General features: G+C 40.1%; 1 protein-coding gene across 2 annotated transcripts in view; it reads right to left on the minus strand.

The window, feature by feature from the left end:
* ano1b (anoctamin 1, calcium activated chloride channel b) overlaps positions 1-25,062 on the minus strand; it is a 226,703-nt gene that overhangs the window by 67,112 nt on the left and 134,529 nt on the right. For both annotated transcript variants that reach the window (XM_075469194.1, XM_075469193.1), the window contains 5 exons: positions 21,065-21,225; positions 19,863-19,945; positions 15,103-15,177; positions 3,205-3,273; positions 2,874-3,075 (listed from right to left, as the gene is read on the minus strand). In XM_075469194.1, coding sequence (XP_075325309.1) covers positions 2,874-3,075; positions 3,205-3,273; positions 15,103-15,177; positions 19,863-19,945; positions 21,065-21,225 — 590 coding nt within the window. The remainder of the gene's footprint in view (positions 1-2,873; positions 3,076-3,204; positions 3,274-15,102; positions 15,178-19,862; positions 19,946-21,064; positions 21,226-25,062) is intronic.

A 25,062-nucleotide genomic window follows, 5' to 3' on the forward strand; every position in this document is an offset into this window, starting at 1 on the left:
AATGTTAAATTCTTAATGGCCCCGCGGCTGTGCTAACCTGACTCACGTCATCTGGCTGCGTTCACCAACTACACGCGGGGGCGTTCCCTTTCCTCACACAACTGTATGCGAATACCAGAGGGCGGGAGTCAGGTAACGGCTGTGCAGCACCCCCGCGAGAAAAAAACATGAGGAAAGTGAGGGCAGGGACACAAATAAACGTGTTGTTATTTACAATTTGTTATTCAAGATACACATCACGTTACAAATGATGTAAAACTACATTAGGTACACCTGAGAAGAGCAGGAATAGCAGAGGCAGCTGTGAAAAAGAAACTAAATTCGAAATAAATCAGAAATAAAAGTTAATTGCAGTGAGAAAGGTATGTGTGGGGTTACTACACTATTGTATTGAAGCACTCGACACGGCAATTGCAACAGTCTCAGGATTAAACGACTATTGTTTGGATAGGAACCAAAGTTTACACGTCTGTTTCCGCGAACCCCGCGGATTGCCGGACCCCTGAATGAGCCATTTTAATCTAGATTAATTTCAAGATTTCAGTGAGATTAATCTAGATTAAAAAAATGAATCTATGCCCACCACTAATATATATTTATTTTTTTAAACAGAAATTACAGGGAATGTCGGCGCAGGTCGGTGACGTAGAGATAGCAGCGTCCATAGCAACCACTTTAACAATGGTACAAAAAGTTTTATTGTAACATTTTTTCAAGGAGATACTAAAATCTTCAACAAAACTAATAAACAGAAGATCGGCCATCCTCTGAACAAATATTATGAAAATATTATGCATACTTCTTGCTAGAAATGCCATAGAAATGCATATGCTTTCTTAAAATATTATGTTTTTCACAGAAAAAAGGTTGACAGTCGGCCATTTTCTTTTTTTAGCTGAGGGAAACTTGATAGTCACGTGACCTGGTTGCGAAGCAATGTAAATGAATAGGCCAAATAAAACGTGGTATTGTCCCAATTTTGGGGGCCAAATTGTGACAATTCCACGTTTTCCCCTTGTGGACCAATGTAGCTATTACATGTTTTTCTGTGAGGCTGGGTTGGTTTGATATAACGCAGTATTTATAACTGCTGCCATGATGCTGGACAGAACAAGGGGGAAACAAAAAAAAAACAAGTTTTGCTATTTTCACAGTTTAGTTTATGGTTTTCCGTCTCAGCTGCATTTTTTGGATCAAGTTTCTTAAATAAACTTCACGTTCAGTTTCCTTCGAGCTCCAGTCAGTTGATCTGCATTTGGGTCCTCATTTCTCCACCATCCACAAACCGTAACGGAAAGTGGTCGACCAGTTCCCTATATTCAGCCTTTTGTCCATCACTGATACATCCAACAACGGCAGAGACATCTGAGTATTTCTGTAGATGACAGGACTCTGAGTTGTAGTGAAAGTCCGAGGTGTACAGAGTGAAGAGAAATGGTGAGAGTACAATCCCCTGTGGTGCTCCTATGCTGCTGACCACGTTCTCAGACACACAATCCGTCTCACAAACTGTGGTCTGTTTGTCAGGTAGTCAATAATCCAGGTGGTTGTGAAGGCATCCACCTGTAATTTCTGCAGTTTCTGACATAACAGTGCAGGCTGAATTTTATTAAAAACACAGGTGAAATCAAATAACATGATTCTCACTGTGCTGCCTGCTTTGTCCAGATGAGAATGGAGTCACTTAAGCAGGTAGATGATTGCATCGTCAACCCCAGAACACTAAGCAAAGTGTAGTGGGTCCTGAAAGATATTCATTTGCCTACTTAGGTGCACCAATAACAGTCTCTTCAGGACTTTCATGATGTGGGATGTTAGGTCAGCTGGTCTGCAGTCACTGAGGTTAGATGCCTGAGATTTTTTAGGTACCAGAATAAGGCAGGATGTCTTCCACATCACTTTAACTTTTTCCTGACTAAGACTAAGCTTAAAGAGGTCGTGTAGAATCCGACATAGCTGTTCTGCAAGGGTCTTCAGAACCTTGGGTCTGCAGCCTTGTTCTTGTTCAGTCTCTCCAGCTGCTCCTTCACCTGATTTTTGGAGACAGGCTGAAGGGAGAGGCAGAAGAGGTGTCAGTGTGTCCTGATGTGGCAGAGGTGTTGGTGAGGCTATCTTAAGATCCATGACTGAGGTGGAGGGTGACATTAAGTTGGTGTGACAGGGAGGATGTGGGTACAGGTGTGAGGTCTCTGTTGCTGAAGGCAGGGAAGGAGCATTCTGAGTGTTGATCTGAGCTGAACCTATTAAAATACATGTTCAGATCATTGGCTCTGTCCAGCCTTCCATCAGTCTGATCCTCTATAGCCTGGGATCTTTTTCATCCCAAACCACACATCTCTCACATTGCTCTGCTGGAGCTTGCTTGTAGGTTTTTTTTTCTGTTTTTATACACAGTTCCTGTCTCCCTACCCTGTTAACTTTCATCTGATAGATAGATAGATAGATAGATAGATAGATAGATAGATAGATAGATTTTGTTGGACTAATAGTTGTAATTTTGGAGTTTTCATTGATAAACTGCTACATTTGTTAAAGATGTATGTTAAAGATAGATTTTCTGGTGTGACACCACATTGTATCCCTAGTTTTCCCAGGGTAAATGACAAATAGAATTGTTGGATACTTTCAGTTTGTGTGTTCAATTTAATTTTTTAGCTCACCTTTGTAGTCAACAAATGGTTTTATTCACAAAGGCATTAAGGGTTAGGGGTTAGGTTAGGGTTATAATACAGGATGTGCATTCCAATGTTGTACCAGATGTATTCAGCAAAAGAGGTATGAGAAAAATGCTGAGCAGACTTAGAGCTCACAGAGACCGTCCCGCTGTCCATTATCAATAACATGGTTAACTGTTCTATTTTTTAAAAACTTACCTAGCACAGTGAGCCATCGGGCCACAGCTCCATATACCTCGTCCAGAATGAGGATAACCACAAGGTTTATGATGGCTGCAGTAGTTTTAACTGTCAATTGTACGTGATTCCTCGTCATTGGATTGGAGCTCATATGAAGAGCGGCTTTGGTGGAGATTCGGTACAGGATCACACCAAACACAATGGCAAATGTAACACCAATCTGACAGTCAAAATTTTTTGGATAAATTACAAAACAGGAGAGAACGATTGTGAGGGTCAGTAAATGAATTTCCCAACTTTACAAAATCTGTGAATTGCAATATATGTTGAGAATTAATATTTTTCTTACCATCAAGAGCATCATGACTATATTTGTCATGTAGGCAGGGAGCCGGTCTTGACAGGTGAGCTTTTCCATCTAAAACAAACAAAGAGATAAATGATGTCATAGTTACATAAAAATTTAGGAAATTGTATTGTAATTGTATTGTATATGCACGTTTATCTGTTGTCACCTGAGAAGCGTTAAACAGAGCACAGATCATTAAATTTGCAAATTGTCAAATTGTTAGAAAGCTCATATTGCTCAACTGTCAACCAGTGTTTCTCAACCAGAAAGTGTTACTTTCACCCATCTCTATGCTTGCAACCACTCATATGATTTAAGAGGATATCAGCCAGGTTTCCATTGTTATTTCTGATTTATATTTAGAAGAACTGAAAAAGAAGGTAGCGGGTAAAACTTCCACCAATGTAGGAAAAAATATTATATGCTTGTTTGAGGTGTTTTTTGTAGAGGTGAAGAAGACTTGATGCTCATTAGAGGAATGAAAACAACTCTGTGACTTGTCTAACTGTCAAAGATTAAAATCATGTGACTCACTACCTGTTTCTGCTCTGCTCAATTTCTTATGATTTTTCACCACAGGCTCATTTTTGTCAATAATTATTAGTAATTATTATAATTAGTTAAAGCTTTGCCAACTTAATCGGTACAGTTACATTCACAGTTAAGTTGAACTACAGGGAGAATTCAACATGACATTTTAACTGGACCACGTATATTCCCTACGAGCAGATTCCAGTTACTGACTGAAGTTTGTCTGATGCTGCAACGCTGTGAAGAGGTTGGCTCCTTGGTATAATTCACAGCTGCTTTAAAGCAGGCTGCAAGAAAGCTGGAGAGACAGTGGTGTTCCTCTAATTTAGAAGAGTCTCAATTAGCCTGGAAATATAGTTTAATAACGTATAAGAAAGCTCTTCGTAAAGCTAGAACTGCTTATTATTCATCATTGATAGAAGAGAATAAGAACAATCCCAGGTTTCTTTTCAGCACTGTAGCCAGTCTGACTAAGAGTCCGAGCTCTGCTGAGCCAGGTATTCCTTTAACTCTCAGCAGTGATGATTTCATGAGCTTCTTTATTAATAAAATTGTTTTTATCACCCACTATTATCAGTGATGTATCATCAAGTACAGCAGCTTTAGAAGTATCTTTAGAACCTGATTTGTATTTAGACGGCTTCTGCCCAGTTGATCTCTCTGAACTAACGACAGCAATAGTCTCTTCTAAACCATCAACTTGTGTTTTAGACCCAATCCCAACCAGACTGTTCAAGGAGGTTTTCCCATTAATTGACACTTCCATATTGAATTTGATCAATCTGTCTTTGTTGACAGGATATGTACCTCAGCCTTTTAAGGTTGCTGTAATTAAACCTTTACTTAAAAAACCTACTCTTGATTCAGAAGTGTTGGCTCATTATAGACCTATATCCAATCTCCCTTTTATGTCTAAAGTTCTTGAAAAAATAGTTGCAGCTCAGCTTTGTGATCACTTACACAGAAAAAATCTGTTTGAAGAGTTTCAGTCAGGATTCAGAGTGCATCATAGCACAGAAACTGCACTGCTGAAAGTTACCAATGATCTCCTCTTAGCCTCTGATAGCAGACTTGTGTCTGTGCTTGTCCTGTTGGATCTCAGTGCTGCATTTGATACGGTCGATCACAGTATCTTATTACAGAGACTTGAACATGTTATTGGGATTAAAGGAACTGCATTAGGCTGGTTTAAGTCATATTTATCTGATAGATTTCAGTTTGTTCTTCTAAATGAAGAATCTTCCTCACACACCAGAGTAAGTCATGGAGTTCCCCAGGGTTCTGTGCTTGGACCGATTCTTTTCACTTTATACATGCTTCCATTAGGTAACATTATTAGACAGCATGGCATATATTTCCATTGCTATGCTGATGATACTCAGCTGTACTTATCTATGAAACCAGATTAACCCAATAGGTTGGTCAGACTACAAGCATGTCTTAAAGACATAAATATATAAAGATAAATTCAGACAAAACTCAAGTTGTTATCTTTGGACCTGAGCGCTTCTGGGAGAAATTGTCTAGCAATATAGTTACTCTAGATGGTATTTCCTTGGCTTCTAGTTCTACAGTGAGGAACCTTGGAGTTTTTTTTTACCAGAATTTATCATTTGACTCGCATATAAAACAGGTTTCTAGGACTGCCTTCTTTCATCTTCGTAATATTGTTAAAATCAGGAACATCTTGTCTCAGAGTGATGCAGAAAAACTGCTCCAATGCATTTGTTACTTCAGGATTGGAATACTGTAATTCTTTATTATTGGGCTGTCCCACATATTCTCTGAAAAGCCTTCAGCTGATCCAAAATGCTGCAGCCAGAGTTCTGATGAGAACTAACAGCAGAGATCATATTTCTCCAGTTTTAGCTTCTCTTCATTGGCTCCCTGTTAAATTCAGAATAGAATTTAAGATTCTTCTCCTCACATATAAAGCTCTTAATGACCGAGCTCCATCATATCTTAAAGATCTCATTGTAAGATATTTTCCTAACAGAGCACTTCATTCCCAAACTGCAGGTTTACTTGAGGTTCCCAGAGTTTCTAAAAGTAGAATGGGAGGCAGAGCCTTCAGTTATCAGGCCCCTCTCTGTGGAACCAGCTGCCAGTTTGGGAGGCAGAGCCTTCAGTTATCAGGCCCCTCTCTGTGGAACCAGCTGCCAGTTTGGGAGGCAGAGCCTTCAGTTATCAGGCCCCTCTCTGTGGAACCAGCTGCCAGTTTGGCTTCAGGAAGCAGACACCCTCTCTACCTTTAAGACCAGGCTTAAAACTTTCCTTTCTGATAAAGCTTATGGTTAGGGATGGCTCAGGTGATCCTGAAACATCCCATAGTTAAGCTGCTATAGGCCCAGACTGCTGGGGGGCCTCATCTGTCACACCTTTCCTCACTTTACTCTCTTTATGTATATGTGACATTATTGTGGTCATTAACTCGTGTTTCCCTGTTCCAACAGGTATCCTTTGAATGGTGTTACAGTGTTTTTTTCCCCCCCTTTCTGTCTTCTCAAACCCCAGCTGGTGGAGGCGGATGGCCACCCTTCCTGGTTCTGGTTCTGCCAGAGGTTTCTTCCTGTTCAAAGGGAGTCGTTTCTCTCCACAGTCACCTCAGGCACGCTCAGGACGGGAGATTGGACTGAAGACAAGTTTCAGTGCAATCTGTTGGTTTCCTTAGCTAGGAAATTGTTTTTGAATTGACTCTATATGAACGAATTGGATTATATGAAATTAATTATGATTACAATGAATTGAACTCCAATTGGCTTGAATTGGACTTTATTATCTAAGTGCCTTGAGGTGACATTTGTCGTAATTTGGCACTATATAAATAAACTGAATTGAATTTTGTCATGTCCATGGGGTTTTCGCCATGTTTTTAGTTCTTGTCTAGTTCTTTAGTTTTCTCATGTCTTAGTTTTGTTAAGTTATAGGTTCAGGTCTTGTATTTAGTTTTGCCATTGTTTTCCCCATAGCTTCTGTTTGCTCTCCCATCACATTCATTCAAGCCCCTGTGTTTTTCCCCTCAGCTGCACTCATTCACCAATCACCCAGTCAGTATTTAGTTTCCAGGTTTCCCCATGCATCACAGTTTCACTGTCTTCATTCCAAGCTAAGTACTTTCATGTTATGTCAAGTCAAGTCTTTTTTTTTTTGTCACAGTCATAGTCATTGACGTTTTTTATTTTCACAGTCTAGTTTTTGTCATCCGGCTCAGCCGCGCTTTGTGTTAACCTTGTTTTTGAAATAATAAATCTGTTTGCTTTTTGAAAAGTCTGCATCCGTGTCCTTTCCACGCCTCGCACCCCACCACCCTGACAAATTTAAATCGTCTGTATAAGATCATGGTACATGTAAGTACAGCATGTACATGTAAATTCACTGCACAGACGTTGTCTCTAAAGCCCTATTCGGACGGGACTAGTTCAATGGGGGGACGTATGGTAATGTTGGTTAACCAGACGACGCCAGGGAGAAGAAATGACCAATTCGGACGGGACAAGAAATCCCTATAATATTCATCTAACATGGGATGAGTTGTTGGTTACGCACAACCGTCACATCCTGGATGCTATGCACGTCTTCATTTCACTTCCGTAAACCCCATCTGTAAACAGACATGGCGCCGACCATGCGTGCTTGCAAGCAGCGCTTCATCCAGAACCTCCATGTTTGCAAACAGACACACCTAATTGTTTCTCTCTTTAAAAGGATGTGACGACATATTCCGTACTTATTACCGAAGGTCGCATTCGCACGGGATTAGTATTACCTATGGTAGATACTCCGGACCATTTCACAGGAGGTAGAATTCTCTGCAAAGTTTACCAACATACTCCGCTATCTTTACTGACATGGCGCGTTCGGACGGGACTAGATTTCCCGGTTATTCTTACTTTACCCCAGGTCCCCCCATTAAACTAGTCCCGTCCGAATAGGGCTTAAGTTACTTGAATGGTGATTTTGTCAGATGAGACTGTGGTTATACAATCAGGATTTTGTTAGACCAGCGCAACAGTCCAGAAATGCTTGAGGTGACTGCCAGTTGACATGTAGTCTAAGGTTTAATATACACCCACTTCAGTGATGGGCAGTAGCACGTTACTTCTAACTTGTAACTTATCTGGAGTATATACAAACTGAAATACACAGAAACTGACCTTTGAACTCGTTGAAGTGTTACATATTGTGTTTTGTTTTTCATAATTGCCATTGTTGTGATTAGAGGATTAGAGGCAGGCAAGTGTTATGCTTCAATGTGATTCATAAAGGTGTGATTATCCTCTAATTTATGAGAAGAGGAAAAAGAGTTGACTCAGGAAGATAATTGAACTAAAATAAATTAACATCAAATAGGATAAATACAGACCGATCTAAACTAAATAAACCATCTAACTAGGGTGCGTTACCTGAACTAAATCATCCCTAACCTAGGAAAAAAACTGAGGTGAGAAAAAAAGAGGTGAAAGTTCAGAGAGTTTCCTCTATTTTTACAAGTAAGCAACAGATTCCCTACTCGCTTTCTCAAATTGGAAATTCACTGTGGAACCTCTTCATCAGATTCCCTTGGACTAATCACTCTCTCGTCCCTCTCAGAGAAAACTCTCCCTGTGGCCAGATTTGCTTCCTCAAGCCTCCCTAGTGCCAACTCTTCTCTGTTATTTCTTTGAGCAAAATAAAAGCTTCAAGACATTTAATGTTGTCTGTCTTGGTTCTGCATTTGAATTCTCCATTCTTTGTTGGCCTACACAGCCTGTGACAGAAATGTCTGCTCCCTCTCTAAAAAGAAGGACTGACTTGTGGGACAGACACGACTGCAGCATAAGTACTCATGTGCATTGATTGTTCACATCTCTCCATGAGACTGACACTGCTGCTGTGTGAAAGCACTTGAACAACACCATTAGTCAGCTGCAGACTCAAACCTACAGTCCCTCATAAGCCGCTTTCGGACTGCAGGAACCTTTGGCAGTTCTAATAACCTTTTAATCCGCGGGGCCATTTTCTCCCGTGTTCGGACATACAGGAACTCGGGATCTCCCTCAGTTCTTATAACCATTTAGCTCCTTCTCCGAGGTCGGGTCTTTTCATGGTTCTATAGAACGCATCTGACGGAGGTGTGTGGTGGTCGGTAGCTACGCCCCATGTCATGCTATCACGGCTGAAATGTTTCATCATAGGACACGGACACAACCTGCGGGTGTTTAATAAGTTAAACTTACACTGGTCTCATTTGTCTGCAGCGCTCTGCTCTCCTTCCTTCATGAAACCAAGAAGTATGGCCTGCGCTCCATCCTTCGTCTCCTGACTCTCTCTGTGAGCTCTTCCAGCCTCCATGTTAGACGCCCGATGTGATCGTCCATGATTAATATCACCATCATGCAGACCATGAACACGGTGGCCTCCCCGCTCTCCATGTTAGCTTCTTGGTGGTGTTTTTTTCTTCTCTCCTTACTTTTACGGGGTTTTGTTTTGTTGTTGAATGTGGCGCTAAACGGCTAACGTAACACGTCACTGACGCAGACGGCTGCGCGTGCCGCATCAGTCCCGACTCATGTGCGAATGCAGACTGAAACAGTTCCGCTGGGGAAGGACAGTTATCAGAACGAAATTCGAGTAGGACAGTTCTGATAACTGCGTTCTTAGAACGGCTCTGTCCGAAAGCGGCTAGTTTCATCTCCCAAGACTTCAACTATGCCTTTCTCTCTCTCTCTCTCTCCCTGCCCCTGACCCCATGCTCACCCAGTACGTGAAATATCCCACCAGTGATGGTAGACTGGACTTACTGTATTCAGACAGCAAGGATTCATACAACTTTTGTGTGGAAAATGCTGTACCGTTCAGCAGGGTAAGGTGTTTTCCCAACAAAAGCCATGGGTGACACCAGAACTGATAAGACCTCACCCCTACACTCCCGTCATTCAATTCAATTCAATTCAATTCAATTCAATTCATTTTTATTTATATAGCGCCAAATACAACAAATGTCATCTCAAGGCACTTAGATAGTAAGTCCAATTCAAGCCAATTGGAATTCAATTAATTAATAATAATAATCATAATTCATAAAATAATCCAATTCGTTCATATAGAGCCAATTCAAAAACAATTTCCTAGCTAAGAAAACCAACAGATTGCACTGAAAACTTTTTGTTTTTCGGTCCAATCTCCCGTCCTGAGCGTGCCTGAGGCGACTGTGGAGAGAAACGACTCCCTTTTAACAGGAAGAAACCTCTGGCAGAACCAGACTCATTCCATGCTACCCTCCCCCCATCAACTCAGCAAGCTCCCAACATTTGCTGCCACAGTCCACCTTTCACTATCAACCCACAATCCCCTCTCCCTCACTATGGACCAGGTGAGGAGGAAGTTAAATAAGTGAAAGGCCAGAAAAGCCACTGGCCAGATGGCATCAGCTCTGGACTGCTCAGGAAGTGTCCAGATTAGCTCAGTGAGGTAGTCACGTTCATGTTTAACTGAGCCTCAATCTGGGGAGAGTCCCGATCCTCTGGAAAACCTCCTGTGTTATTCCAGTTCCCAAAACTGTCCACCTGAGGGAGCTAACCACATCAGGCCTGTAGCCTTAATCTCCCCACCTAATTTAGCCCTCAGAGAGGATTGTGCTTCACAACCTCAACTTCCAGATGAGCTCAGCGCTGGACCCGCTGCATTTCGCATATCGGCCTGGTATCAGGGTGGACAATGCTGCCTCACCTGGAGACTACTGGGAGTACTGTTTTTTACTTCTCCGGTACTTTCAACACCTGGCTGCATGGACCATCGGCAACCTAACCACGGAGCACAGTATGTGAGGCTATGTGTCTGACGTGAAAGTGTGTAGGATGGGGGCACTCCAGAGCACGGTGCTGTTGCCCTTTCTGTTCACCCTTTTTATATCTGATAAACAACACCAACTACTGCCACATTCAGTAATTCTCAGATTACACCACCATTATTGGTTGTATGTCTGAGGGGAACGAACAAGAATACAGGGAGATCATCACCAACTTTTTCCACTGGTGTAGGCTACACCACCTGCTCTTAAATACCAGAAAAATGATGATTGACTTTCAGAGGTCATCTCCTTCCCCACATGCACTGGTGAACATCCAGGGTTCAAACATTGAGATTGTGGACAAATTTAAATACCACATCTCAACAAAAACTGGACTTGTCAGAGAACACAAATGACATAAGAAGAGCCAGGGTCGCCTGCGCTTGCTGAGTAGGCTGAGGTCCTTTGGTGTGTGTAGGTCACTGCTGAGGATTTTTTATGTGGCCTTAAGCGTGCAATGTGCAATTGCCTGTTGGGCAGTGAGGTTTACAGACATAGACAGGAAGATACTAAACAAGCTGCTCTGTCTTGGGCTGTACACTGGACTTTTTATTTAAGGTAAACACAAGAAACTAATTAAAAAAAAATAAAAAATGAACCAGACTCAGTGAATAATTCCCTATACTCCCTATAATATAGATCAGTGAGCAGTGCTGACCAACATGTCATTGGGGTCATCAGGTGGGAACCTCCTTTCATCACTGTTTCATCTAGTTGGGCCCACGACACCTCCAGGAGGCTAGACAATGACCACTGGCGTCCCAGAGTCACCCCCCTAATGCCAGCCAACACTGCTCTTCACACCACAACAACCATCTTTTTTTCTTGCTTTTTTTTTTTTACAACCATAATCTACCTCAGCCTCTCACCAACTGCACACCAGTCACAGCGGGGTGGGGATGCAAACCCTGGTTCGGGTAGGGGGTAATGAAAATAAATTGAGGTGGTGGGGGACAAGAAGATATTAGCCGAGCAGACATCTATAAAGGACAACATCTTCCATCCCCTGCACCACACTGTAATGGGCATCAGCAGCTCCTTCACTAACCGACTCCGTCATCCACATCCCCTTCGCCAGTGTAATACACTGTGTGAATTAAAAAATACTAGGACAGTTCAACGTGTGCAATAATCATTACATTGCAATTCATTGTATAAAAATTATTTATTGCGAAATAGCTGCATCCTCTCTTTCAAGTGTATAATTTTTGTAAATTGGGTTATCAATTTTGGAAATAGGCAAGGCAAGGCAATTTTATTTATAGAGCACAATTCATACACAATGCAATTCAAAGTGCTTCACAACTATATAAAATCACAAGAAGGCATTAAAAAGAAATATTAAAATAATAAAAAATAAAAATAGATAAAATCAGAGAAATAAAAAGCATAATTTAAATTGTAAACAAAAAGAAAGAAATAAGAACAATATAAAATCAGTCAAATGCAGCTGAAAATAGGTGTGTCTTCAACCTGGACTTAAATCCACTGAGCGTTTCAGCTGATCTGAGGCTTTCTGGGAGTTTGTTCCAGACATGTGGAGCATAGAAGCTGAATGCAGCTTCTCCATGTCTGGTTCTGACTCTGGGAACTGATAGAAGACCGGATCCAGATGACCTGAGGGGTCTGGAAGGTTCTGGGTCAGGAGGTAACTGATGTATTCTGGTCCTAGACCATTCAGAGCTTTATAGAGCAGCATCAGAACTTTAAAGTCTATCCTCTGATGGACAGGCAGCCGGTGTAAAGACCTCAGAGCTGGACTGATGTGGTCCACTTTTTTGGTCTTAGTGAGGACTCGAGCAGCAGAGTTCTGAATGAGCTGCAGTTGTCTAACTGACTTTTTAGGTAGACCTGTAAACATGCTGTTACAGTAATCAAGCCGACAGAAGATGAATGCATGGACTAGTTTTTCCAGGTCCTGCTGACACATCAGATATTTTAACCTTGATATATTCTTAAGGTGACAGTAGGCTGACTTTATTACTGCCTTAATGTGTTTTTCCAAATTTAGGTCTGAGTCCATCACTACACCCAGATTTCTGGCCTGGTTGGTAGTTTCTAGGTGTACAGATAGAAATAGTGTGTTTCTTTCCAACAGCTGATCCAGAGTACAAATAACCAAACAATACATTTTTTCTCACTTCCACCTAAGTGAGCAGCATTTCCGCTTCTTCTTTGTAGCAGGTTTTTGCCATTGTCAGTTGGATAGTAGGGGACAGGAGGGTTGTCTTTTTCTATTCAGTATAGTCATTGTTGGGGACCTCACAAACCTGAAATCATTCATTTGTGGGGAAAATTGGACTCTATTATGAGAGTCAGTTTCTTGCTTTCCAGGTAGACATGTCCCCAGCTTCACATGGTAACCCCCCCCCCCCCAGAACTGCACCTCTCTTTCTTGCAGCCCTTCCAAGGACGGTAGAACAGCATTTCTGCAAGGGGTTGATCAGTTCCCTTCTTCTACGTTTCTCCTGACGAGCATAGAGGCCAAGGTGTCACAGCCACGGCTGCGACTCCAGGGTCCGCCAAGTGTTTTTTAAAATCTTTTCCTGGTTTTCTATCTACGGGGAGGAGGAAGGGATACTACGCAGGCCTTTACCAGATAGTCCGCATTTTCTGTGGTAACTATGGTATCAAGTTTAAGCTATAATCTCTTGTGTTTTTGGATAAATCTTCGAGTAAATTTGTATATTACCTGTGTCGTGTGCCTAAGCTCACCTGTGAGTCTGCTGCCTACCTGCTTCTGTCCGCTCTCCAGGTGATCTTCTGAGTACAAGTCCTCAATAAACTGAACTTTTTGACTATCATCTACTTCACCCATTTCTGTGTCTCCGCTCTGGGGTCCACACTTCAACAAGTCGTGAAACAAGGGCTGCTAAGCTCACCTTGTTCTGCTTAAGGCTCTACCATGGTTGCTGCGATGGCTCGCGCGAGTGGTGTTGATGACGTCACACTTTCGTGCCGGGCCATTTATAGTGGCGCGAGTCAATGCGCCAGTAGTTGCAATTTTCTCCGTCACAGAGGTGTCGCTGCAACGTGAAGGTTACCGCTAACTACTCAACAACGACGAAAGTGGAGAAGAAAACAATGCCACTGTAGCACTGTCATCAATGATACTGCTGCTTAGAACCTTGCCGGCGAAAAGGCGATGAAAGAGAAAGATTACTTGCATAATAGCTGATGAGCCTGCAGAAGTTGAAATTTCAATAGGTGTGTTCTCACCATTATAGTTTGTTATAGTACTTAGAATATTTTTATAGGAATTTTAAGTGTATTGTGTTACCCTTTCTTTGTTTGTTTGTTATGAAATAGTGTACTTCAATGGACACACTTGGGAATTATCGTTACCTTATAGATTATATAATAGATTGGTTTTATATAGCGCTAATACGCAATGCCGCTTCCAGTGAATACCAGTGAATGAAACAACAGAAAATTCCTAAAGAAATCATTTATTTACAAATAATTGCACAAAGTACTTTACATGACAACTGTCAGCTGTGAGCCTGTTTTTTCGAGTTGGTCCATCCGGTTTGTCGTTCCGCGCGCGCCAAGTTACTAATTTCGACTGGTGCACGACAACGTGCTGTGCCACCTTTTCATGGTGTGCGCCAGGCCAGAAACTTCATTTTGACGTCACGCACCATCTGAGCGATGCGTCAGCTATAAATCCAGCTTTAGCCTTCAGGATTGGCCCACTCTGCTAGTAGCCCCAATTCCCTCTCTCTCGCTCCTTAGCTGGCCAAACCATGGCTAGCGATTCTTTCAATAAAGATGACCCGGAGTGAGCGCAAGTGCTAACTCCACCAGAACAAGATGAAGTGATCTTCAGAGAGCATCTCCTACCCTAGAACTTACCCTTTACTTCCCTACCCCCTCGACTGCACTTTATCTTTCCGTACTTCCCTCTATGCCTCTATGTCACCACTGTCACCTCTGACAGAGTCTGACTGGTGGTTTCCTTCTACGTAGCTTATTGTTAGCTTTGATGTTAGCTGTAATGTTATATCCCCATTTGTAAGTCGCTTTGGATAAAAGCGTCTGCCAAATGCATATACATAAACTCAAGTAATGATGGAAAGAGGTGTGGGCCAAAATTCCTCCATAACCTCATACAGACTGATAACGTCATACAGAAAATTATTACTTGTACTGAAGTTAAGATGGTTCTACATTCTTTGGGTGTCCTCACTGCATCCAGGAAGAGTAGTAATGAGAGAGATACAAGTGATGAGAGAGAGAGAGAGTGTTTGGATAGATCTTATGAGATGGTAATATACTACATTGATGTACCTGCCATAAACGAGTGGTATTATGGCAGGGTCAGGAAACATACCATATCAAAATGCAAAAAAGGGTTTTTACAATATGCAACCTTCATTATCTACATTTGCTTTCCTTTTACAGGTCCAAAGCATTCCTTGTGCATGATCTAAAGCACGTGTTGAATAATGTAGAGATTAAAAAAAGCAACTGGAGTGTTACAACTGCTGTAGAATGTTAAAATCAAGTAGTTTACTTATAGTCTGTTCTAAAATTACCTTTTGCTGTTTTTTTTGTTCTTTCTTCAGAGATTTCTGCATTACTCTGAATTCATATTCAGCCCTGGGATGGTCCTGTAATGGTGACATGAAATGAAAAAAAAAGCATTTTCAATTGAAACGCATTATGAAACTGAACTACAGCAAAATTACCACATGTATACCAGTGGTTGAAGAGACTGCTCAAGAACCTTATCTCTAAAGCATTGATACAAAATATACAAATCATATAAGATGAATGTGATGCGCAGGAAATGCTATTTCACTTATTTTGAATGCAAGGAAAGGGAAATCAATCTCAAACTCACTGAAGCATATCTCAGCTAAATCAATGTGTTTACTTAAAAATCAGGTATATGAGCCAAAACTCAAAGGCGGAGTAGATCAACATTTGAGAGAACATGCATTGACTGATACTGCATGAATACAGAATACATTTTTTTTTAAATGTGCAGGGGCACAGTATTTAATGTAGCATTTTAGTAAATTTTAATCTTTATTTTGATTTTCAGAAGGATACCACTTCCTTTTGGGAGAACAAATATTGTTTATAAATTCAGTTTCATATTTTTATTGAATTACTAATCAACTTAAGGGACACTATTCTGCAAGAAGAGACAAACAAACAAAAGCAACAAACTGAAAAATACAGAGATAATAAAACAAAAACAGTCAAAAGACAAATGAGGGAAAAATAGAAGAATGAAAAACACCAAACAAATTAATATTTGACTGTCAGGTAGTTTATGTGGGACTGTGTTAGATTGTTTCACCAATCTCTGAGAGCTATAAGAGCTAAATTTGTCAGAAAGAGTGATGTGTATTTTTAAATAGCATTTCGTATGGAGAACATCCTATTTCTTCTCCAGGCTTCAGCTTCTCTAGTGTACCCTCTCAGGTGGATAGCTACAGCTGTTTGACAGTCTCCAGTGCCTCAGGTATAGATAGTTTGTTGTATTTCTTAGGGAGCTCCCTCTGCATTGCACCTTTCTGAAGCTCTGTTGGTGACTAACCTCCCTCCGTTTTGCCTTGATTTTGGCACCAAAATTAATCTCCCCTACCCCTTTCTGCTTCTTGTGTTGTTCATCTTTTAACCAAGCATCTTCAGGACCACTGTAGCTGTGGAGTACACCATCTTATTTGTGTCACTGTGATGGTAGGTAAAGTATGTAGTGCTGCATTCACATATTCTAGCAGACTCTCAGAAGCTACCTTGTGTCTTAGCAAAGGGTCACGTAGGCTCCAATTATCCTGGTTATCCATGATCTTTGAGCTCAGATCCTCCTCTTATGATTATCAGGGCTTTGTAAGGGGGTTTAGTATATTTTATCAATTTTTTTTATTGAACACTCTTTTACAGAGGCTTGACCTTTAGCCATTGGTTATTATTGTCCATTTGTAAAACTCAGCATCTTTTTATGTAAATCAAGATATAACTCCCAGCAATCTGAAGACTTACAGGAGCTAATTCTTTGATGAAAAAGAAACAATTTTCCATCTTTTTCAGAAAATATTGCCATAGTTAAAGAGTAGTTTTACAAATAAGTTGAAATTTGTGTCAGTGAGTGTTCAGATTGGGGTTGAAAAGCTTTTTTACATTTCATAACAGGCAGGTTTCAGATTTAGTCTCCTCTTCATTATTCTATGTTCTTTGTAATAGGAGTTATAGAAAAAATAACGTGTCTCACTACGGTGTCGAGCCACCATATTCCACCAGGTTACAAAAGGCTTGTCTAATATTAACAATGATTGTACAAGCCTGCTCTATCTGACTCAAGGAGACCAGGTGAGGAGATGAATAGTTTACAGAAAATGAGATGTGAGGAAGGGGACCCTAACCAGAGATATGGAGAAAAAAAATGCCTCACAAGCTATTTGATACTCTCAGTTATGACTGGCTTATCTCCTGGCTGGCCAGTTGGAACTAGTATATGGAATACAAACCTTATTGATATTTACACTAAATGAGTAGTTTAAGAAATTAAGATTTCCACCACTCAACATTTTGACTTTCAGATGAATGTGGATTAACTGACCACAAGTATTTTAAATGAGGGGTGTGAAAAAAAACACCTCACACGAGTAAGAAACTTGGGGAAAGGAAAAAGGAACTCTTCCACTTTTTGAAGGTCAAACTTCAATCAAAGTACAAAAAGACAATGGCCATCATTGGTAAATAATAGAAATCGACCTAACAGGAGAGTTAAAAGTTAAAGGCCCTCAGAAAGAGATGGGAGCTTACGTAAGGGCATACTATCGGAGCCCTGACAATAGGAGCCAAACTGTTAACTGGACAGAAGTTAACAGAAGAATATTTGAAGAACTGAATGTGAGGTCATAAGCAGAGGTTTAGTTTAGGTGTTATCCATTACTCACCATAAATATACACACAGAGATCATATAAACCACTCAAAACTTCTAGTTTAACACATTTACCTCATCTCCACTCTGCATGCACACGTACACACCCCCCCACACACACTCACACAGATGTCTGTTTTCACTGAAAGGGTTAGAGTTGATGAAAATACTCACCGCCAAATCACTTTTGGTATTTTAGTGTCAGAATTTTAGACAAATATATTGTAAGACAATTACTGCAACACTCAAAGCTAGAGTAAAAGGGAACTGAAGTAGAGGAGTCAGAGGAAATAATTGCAGTTCCTTCAGAGAAATAATATCTGATGGTAAAAACTGATAGCAGTTATAAAAGCTACAGTTTATGAAACCTGGGATTTCAGCATCTATAAAAAGAATGATGGTTTTAGTTGCCTGTCATCATATTTAAAGTGTCTATTAAAATAAATTGAAACATCCAATGGTTCTATGTGTAGTGCTGACATTAGTTATCCACTAATCAGTGTTTTTTTTCTTTTCCAAGTGTAATGATTCCACCCCATTTTTGAGGCTGTGTTTTGTTATGTTAGACAAAACACTGTTGTTTGGTATGCCTTACTATTTAACCATTTTTTTTTAACTTTTTTTTAAAAATCTAGCTTTACTGCCTCCATCCCAGGTTCCATATAACTGTTAGAGAGAGGCAAAAGCATCAATAATTAGCCAATTCACTGATGTGAATTAAACCAAAAGGTAATTATTGGTAAAACTGACCTGTAATATAAATTGGAATTTGGAATCCAATTAATTTGGATTGTGAGCTGGCTTGCCATGTGTCACACATACACAGTCTCAGCAGATATTGTTCTTGTGTTTATGTATGCATGGTATATACACAAATACATCATTTTTATACCATATATGGCAGCTGGATTATAAAACATTTGAATATTGTGCATTTTTGTACATCACTTTGCAACTGTAAATGAAACTAAGCTGATTAGTGATTTAACTGTTTAACGCAATTTGATGTATTGCGCTTATGCTGTGATTAGTATAAGTAGAAAAGACAGTGAGACATAAATCTTTTGTGGTTTGTTATGGCCAGCATTGTGTAGTAGCAGCAGAGAAGCAATAATTGAAGACTAAAGAGAGAAGTTCAAAGAGTAAAATAAATTTAGTCAAACCTTAAGAGCTTCCTGCAAAGAATATAAAAAAGAAAAAGAAAAATTAAGTAAAATAAAAACAAACAAATTATCAGCTCATCTTGAATTTTATGGCAGCAGAACATCTCAAAAAAGTTGGGACAGGTCCATGTGTCCAACTGTGTCCCCTCTTCTTTTAACAGCAGTCTGGAAACATCTGGAACTGAGGAGAGCAGCTGCTGGACCTTTGGGAGAGGAATGTTGTCCCATTCCTGTCTGATAGAGGATTCTATCTGCTCAACAGTCCTGGGTCTTCTTTATTGTATTTGAAATGTTTTCAGATGGTGAAAGGTCTGGACTGCAGCAGCTCAGTCCAGCACCCGGACTCTTCTACTATGAAGCCGTGCTGCTGGATTAGATGCAGGATGTGGTTTAACTTTGTCCTGCTGAAATACGCAAGGCCTTCCCTGAAAAAGGGATAGGAGCACATGTTGCTCTAAAACCTGTATATACCTTTCAGCATTGAAGCCTTTCTAGGTGTGCAGGTTTACAGTTCCATAGGCACTAATGCAAGCTGGATTGTCCCCCTTTAATCCGGGGAGCTAAAGAGGAGAGGTGTCAATGATTTCCAAAAAACTATTTCAAATTCCAACTTGTCTGTTTTCCACTTTGCCTCCTTAAATGTTGAATTAACTTTGGCCCAGAGAACACAGCAGAGATTTATGATTATGGTAAAGAGCTTTATCCTGCTTGGAATAATAAGTATTTGCGATTTTAAACTGAGGAACTTGTTCCTCAATTTGCGGACAGTCAGTTTTTTTGTCAGATTGCTGAACATCTGTCCATCTTTACCTCTAAGAGACTCTACCTCTCCAAGGTGTTCTTTTTATACCCAATCATGTTACTGACCTGTTGCCAATTAAACTGATTAGTTGCACGTTCTTCCAGCAGTGTATTTTTAGTAACACTTACTTTTTCAGCCCGTCTCAACTTTTTTGAGATGTGTTGCAGCCATCAAATTCAAGATGAGGTGATATTTTTTGATTAAATAGTGAAATGTCTCTCTCTACATTTCTACGTTTGATATTTTTTTATGTCCTGTTGCTATTCTATTTTTATTTACATTTCACACATCCTTGTCCCAACATTTTTAGAATAGGGGCTATGTATATCTGTGTGTATATAAATATATTATATCTTTTAGACACTTGTAGGTCACCTCTTCAATTTCTGTTACTTCACAGTCTTGCTTATTGTGATAAGTTTGGTACTACTCACCTCCTCATCTTCAAACCCAGTTAGGTCCCATTCATAGTTCAGTCTCATCTGTCTCCTCTTCCAGTGCTCCATGAACATGGCAGCTTTGAATCAATGACAATATGTTTATGTTTATGCATTTAGCCGACGCTTTTATCCAAAGCGATTTACAAATAAGGATATAAGATTACAGCTTACATCAAAGCTAACAATGAAGAAAATGATGCAGTAGGACTTCTGCATGTCGATTTTGTGCTACAAGGTTCGGGTGTGGGCAGTTCGGTAATCTGTTTTCTTATAGCTGCTACTTTGTCAGTAAAGAATGAGGCAAAGGTGTCTGCCACCAGATTGGTAGCAGGAAACGGAGGCGGAGGATTCAGTAGAGTTTTGAAGGTGGAAAAAAGTTTCCTGGTATTAGTAGTACTGTGAATCTTTTCAATGTACAAAGACTTTTTGCATCAGTGACACTGGATGAGAATGATGACAGTAGTCCCTGAAATTTAGTTAGTATGAAGTATGTTTTAGAGAGCGGAGGTTATTGAGGTTGCTGTGGCGTTTGGTTGTGTGAAACCTTCTACGCGAGTGGGAGACAACAGGAATGGGATTGAGGCCCATTTTAAAACAGGTGGTGAGGCCAGAGCGACATGGATGAGGCAAGTAGGAGAGAAGTGCCTTGTTCAGTGGCCTTGCTCGGTGGACACGCATTTTTTCACCTGAGAATGGCTGGCGCTTCTGCTATAAAAAAAACTGCAGTGACAATTAGACAATTGCATCTATAAGATGCAACTCTAAAATTGCAGCAGGTAGAGGTGTATAAAAGAAGATGTATGACGTTAAGAAAAGTTAGGAGCAGTAAGAGCAATGAGCAAATGGCTTTTATCAAATAGTTTATAGTTTATTACTATCAGCCGTGTTCTACTGTTCTTTTAACACTAAATGTTGACACAGAGGCCACTCACAAGAAGTATGCAAGATTCAGCATTAACAAATACATGAGACGGAGAAAGGGTTACATAGTTTTTTCATCAAATTTATGTTGTTACATCATACAAGGGGTGAATGGAAAGCTTGGCAGATATAGTGTGAATGACTAATGGGAATATTGTTCAATAATGGGTCAAAAATTGTAGCCACAAAGTTCAACTGCAGACTTCATGGAGTCGCTTGTAATAATTTTTGTGTGTATTAGATAATACATCAAAAGCAGGTGTATTCTTACTCACCCCACAAAGCCATAAATACAGAGAAGAAAACAGTGGCAGGGTTGTCGAACAGGTGACTGGCACGAGCAGTTCCACATGATGTACTAAGTTTCCAGTAGCTACACACTCTGTCACATAGAGGACACATGGTGATGTTGGTCTTTGGATGGCAGATCTCCATGCTAGAATTCAAACACATACATAGAAAGACACATACACAAACAGTTGCATTCCTATCAGTCTAAAGGTATTTGTCTTCACATACATCAATTATTTCCTGGAGGCTTTCTTAACGATTATCAGTACTTCCCCTGCAGTGATTTGTCATGCCATTCTTACAGGAACATTTCTTTATATCAAGATTAAGCTTTCTCAGGTCAAAAGAAATGCTCTGGAAATGTTCAAAGAGAATATAAGAAAATGACACCAACGGATAAACGTTGATCTTTTACATTTCTTTTAAATCTTTTTAATATAATAATAAATATATATATATATATATATATATATATATATATATATATATACACAGTATATATATATAGATAAAAATATAATAATACAAATATATAAAAATACATTTTATATTAATGTAATTAAAAACTATTTTGTTGGAGTCTTGGGAAATTTATTATACTTGTTCTTCCTGAACTTTTTTGAATGTCCATTATATGGCCTCCCTGAAGCAGGAATTTCCTGACACTGTGCACACTGATGGATGTGGTGGGACAGACAGAGGGTCTGGTTTGTATTATTGTTAGGTTTTGTGACATGAACACTTCCACTGCACGTATGTGGTGACTGTCTGCATGGATAGAAAAGTGTACTGCAGGAAGTCATATATCATGTAGATGATGAGAAGCAGGTCGAAAAAAGGACAGGAGGCTAAACTTTCTCAAGGAAGGAGTTAGGAAGCAGATTCAATTGCTTGGTCAGTGACCTTATTACCACTGGGCTAGTCTGGGATTACATGAAGAGACAGCCGCCCTGAGACCCTAATTCTTTAAAAGAACTATTGAAATTTTACCAGGACTCAAAACAATGTCCCCGCTAAATTTCTCGACAGACTAAACCTACATTTTGAGGTGTGACAGAATGCTATGGTTGAGGGCTTTTATAGTTGATGCGTGGGCATCCATTCGCATGGACCCACGTCATACATCATGCCAAACAACTGCAAATCAACTTCTGATTTCTCCCATGGAGTGTTAGAAAAAGCCCATTGAAATTTGATTCATGTGACCCTGTTATTTGTACTGCATGCTGTGTAAATTTAATTTCAATTGGATGGTATTTTACCAAGGCATCTCTAGCAGAGCTTAGCTCTCTAGTTGTGTTGTGGCCTGTCACCCAGTTAGGACTTTTGGAAACTGGGATTCATCCAGCATTTTGAATTTTTTTGAATTTAAAAAGATGTTATAGATAAGTCTAAAAAGGTTGCCAATTCATTATGTCCATAAAGTAAATAATTACTCAAGCTATCTTTAAGCAGTTCTGATTAAACTAATACAGCATTATATCTGGCAAATATCTGATGAATTTATTTGGCTTTCTCCAGCCTGATGCCCACTCTCACTGTGCTGAATTTGGCCACTAGCTTCTTTGGATCAAAATAGACTAGAACCCATTTAGGGTTTGTTTCTGTTAATTTGTCCTTGTGAATTTCATGCATACCTCTTGATGTTTTGGAAAACCTAATATAATCTGCAATTTCACAAAGATATTTGTATTAATTCATCAAAATGTTTATAGACATCAAACATGCTGTACCACTTATAAACCTTCTAGCTCTAGGTTTTACTACATGCAAGATGTTCCTAGTGTGTATTTCTATTCTCTTCACTTGTCTTTAATCTTAAAGTGAACATGGCATGATCATTTCAAGTCATTTAATTCTTAATCTTGGTTACCTCTAGATTAGCTCTGAATTCTTCATAACTCCAAATAGTTTGTAATTAGAAAGAGAGTTAGATTAAGTTAAATTAGGTTCAGAAAGAAAAAGCTGAGAACAAGTGGACTTGGCTAAGGTGTTTCTGAATGGTTTGTCAAGGGGGTGGGGAATGGGATGACAGTGACTCATGGACGTGCACTACTCCAGTTGCGAGGGATGCCACAACAACACATAAACAAGAAAACACTTTGAGAAACATTACATTTTCAAGCATGACGTGAGATCTAGCCATACATGTTGGAGTCAGAATCGGAGCCAGAATATCAAATTGAGTGAACGAACGACGTTGAACCGTCGCAATGAAGATTCAACAGGATGTCTCTGCTTGTGTGAGCAACTCAGTGTTTCAGAGTGGTTGAAGAAGCACCAATTGGTTATGTTTGGTTGTCTTGTGTATAAACGTATCAACACAAAGTACTGTAGTCACTCACTGTAACCATGACGTTTCCTCTAAAATCTGTTTGTACGTCTAATGCCAACACAGATATTTGAAACAGTTTGACTCACAGCTCACAGGAAAAACAAACTGTACCAACTGATCCAAGATTGCTGGGTATTTTGGGTCAACTTGCCCATCACACCCAAAAGAAAATTTCCTTTAAAACATCTCTGAAGCAAAAACAAAGTTGAAGGCTCAGAAAAGTACAAGCGGATTACTAGTTCCTTATAGAATGATACCTTCTGCTTTTAAAATGCTTGTGGTGGATAATGTGCATCCTCTGGTTCCCATGGGAGCACACTGTCTGGAGAATATGACCATAAAAGGAAATCCTACCTTTAACTCATTGTGACGTATTAGTGAAAAGGCTATAGAAAACAAAGTTTGAATAAAAGTACTACAACATGTATAAACGTTTTTTATTCAGTTTTGAGTGATATCTACGATAAGCCAGAAAACTTGGAAAAGTACACCACAGGACTTTTAATCTCCTCCCAGTTCTTTAATCAGCACTTCTCCTGAAGCAGCCAGAGTTCTGGTGAGAACTAACAGCAGAGATCATATTTCTCCAGTTTTAGCTTCTCTTCATTGGCTCCCTGTTAAATTCAGAATAGAATTTAAGATTCTTCTCCTCACATATAAAGCTCTTAATTACCGAGCTCCATCATATCTTAAAGATTTCATAGTTGGATATTTTCCTAACAGAGCACTTCGTTCCCAAACTGCAGGTTTACTTGAGGTTCCCAGAGTTTCTAAAAGTAGAATGGGAGGCAGAGCCTTCAGTTATCAGGCCCCTCTCTGTGGAACCAGCTGCCAGTTTGGGAGGCAGAGCCTTCAGTTATCAGGCCCCTCTCTGTGGAACCAGCTGCCAGTTTGGGAGGCAGAGCCTTCAGTTATCAGGCCCCCCTCTGTGGAACCAGATGCCAGTTTGGGAGGCAGAGCCTTCAGTTATCAGGCCCCTCTCTGTGCAACCAGCTGCCAGTAAATGTCCAGGAAGCAGACACCCACAGACATTTGATGCAATCTGTTGGTTTCCTTAGCGAAACAACTTTTTTCAACTTTTTGCATGTGTGTGGTTGTTTGTCTCGTTTGTCTGTGTGGTCCTGTGATGGACTGGCAACTTGTCCAGGGTGTACCCTGCGTCTCGCCAGATGACTGCTGGGATAGGCTGCAGCCCCCCCGCGACCCAAACAATGGATTAAGCGGGTATAAGAAAATGGATGGATGGATGGCTTCAATTGGACCGTATCTTTGAAGTGCCTTGAGATGACATTTTCTGTGATTTTATGCTATATAAATAAATCTGACTGAATTGAACTCTACTACATATACCGTTTTACCTTCACTTGTATTAAAGTTCCAGTTTTCTGCCGGTTAGTCTCTTTTCAGGTACCCTGCACTGTTTGCAGACCACCTTATAGGTCTGTTTATGTGGGTTCTATGTTTATGTGACCTGCCACCTTAGTAACTTACCTAAAAAGCTAACAAAAATACGAAAAGTACCATCAGCTTGAGTGAGCTAAATGGCAGCAGAGCATGGTTACATAAAGTCTTCTTAGCAGTCGTCTTGTTATATTTCACAGACTTTCCTTCATTTCTGCAATTCCTAAATAGTGTGTGCATGTGTAT

This window comes from Odontesthes bonariensis, chromosome 7, assembly GCF_027942865.1.
Source record: "Odontesthes bonariensis isolate fOdoBon6 chromosome 7, fOdoBon6.hap1, whole genome shotgun sequence".
Classification (NCBI taxonomy): domain Eukaryota; kingdom Metazoa; phylum Chordata; class Actinopteri; order Atheriniformes; family Atherinopsidae; genus Odontesthes; species Odontesthes bonariensis.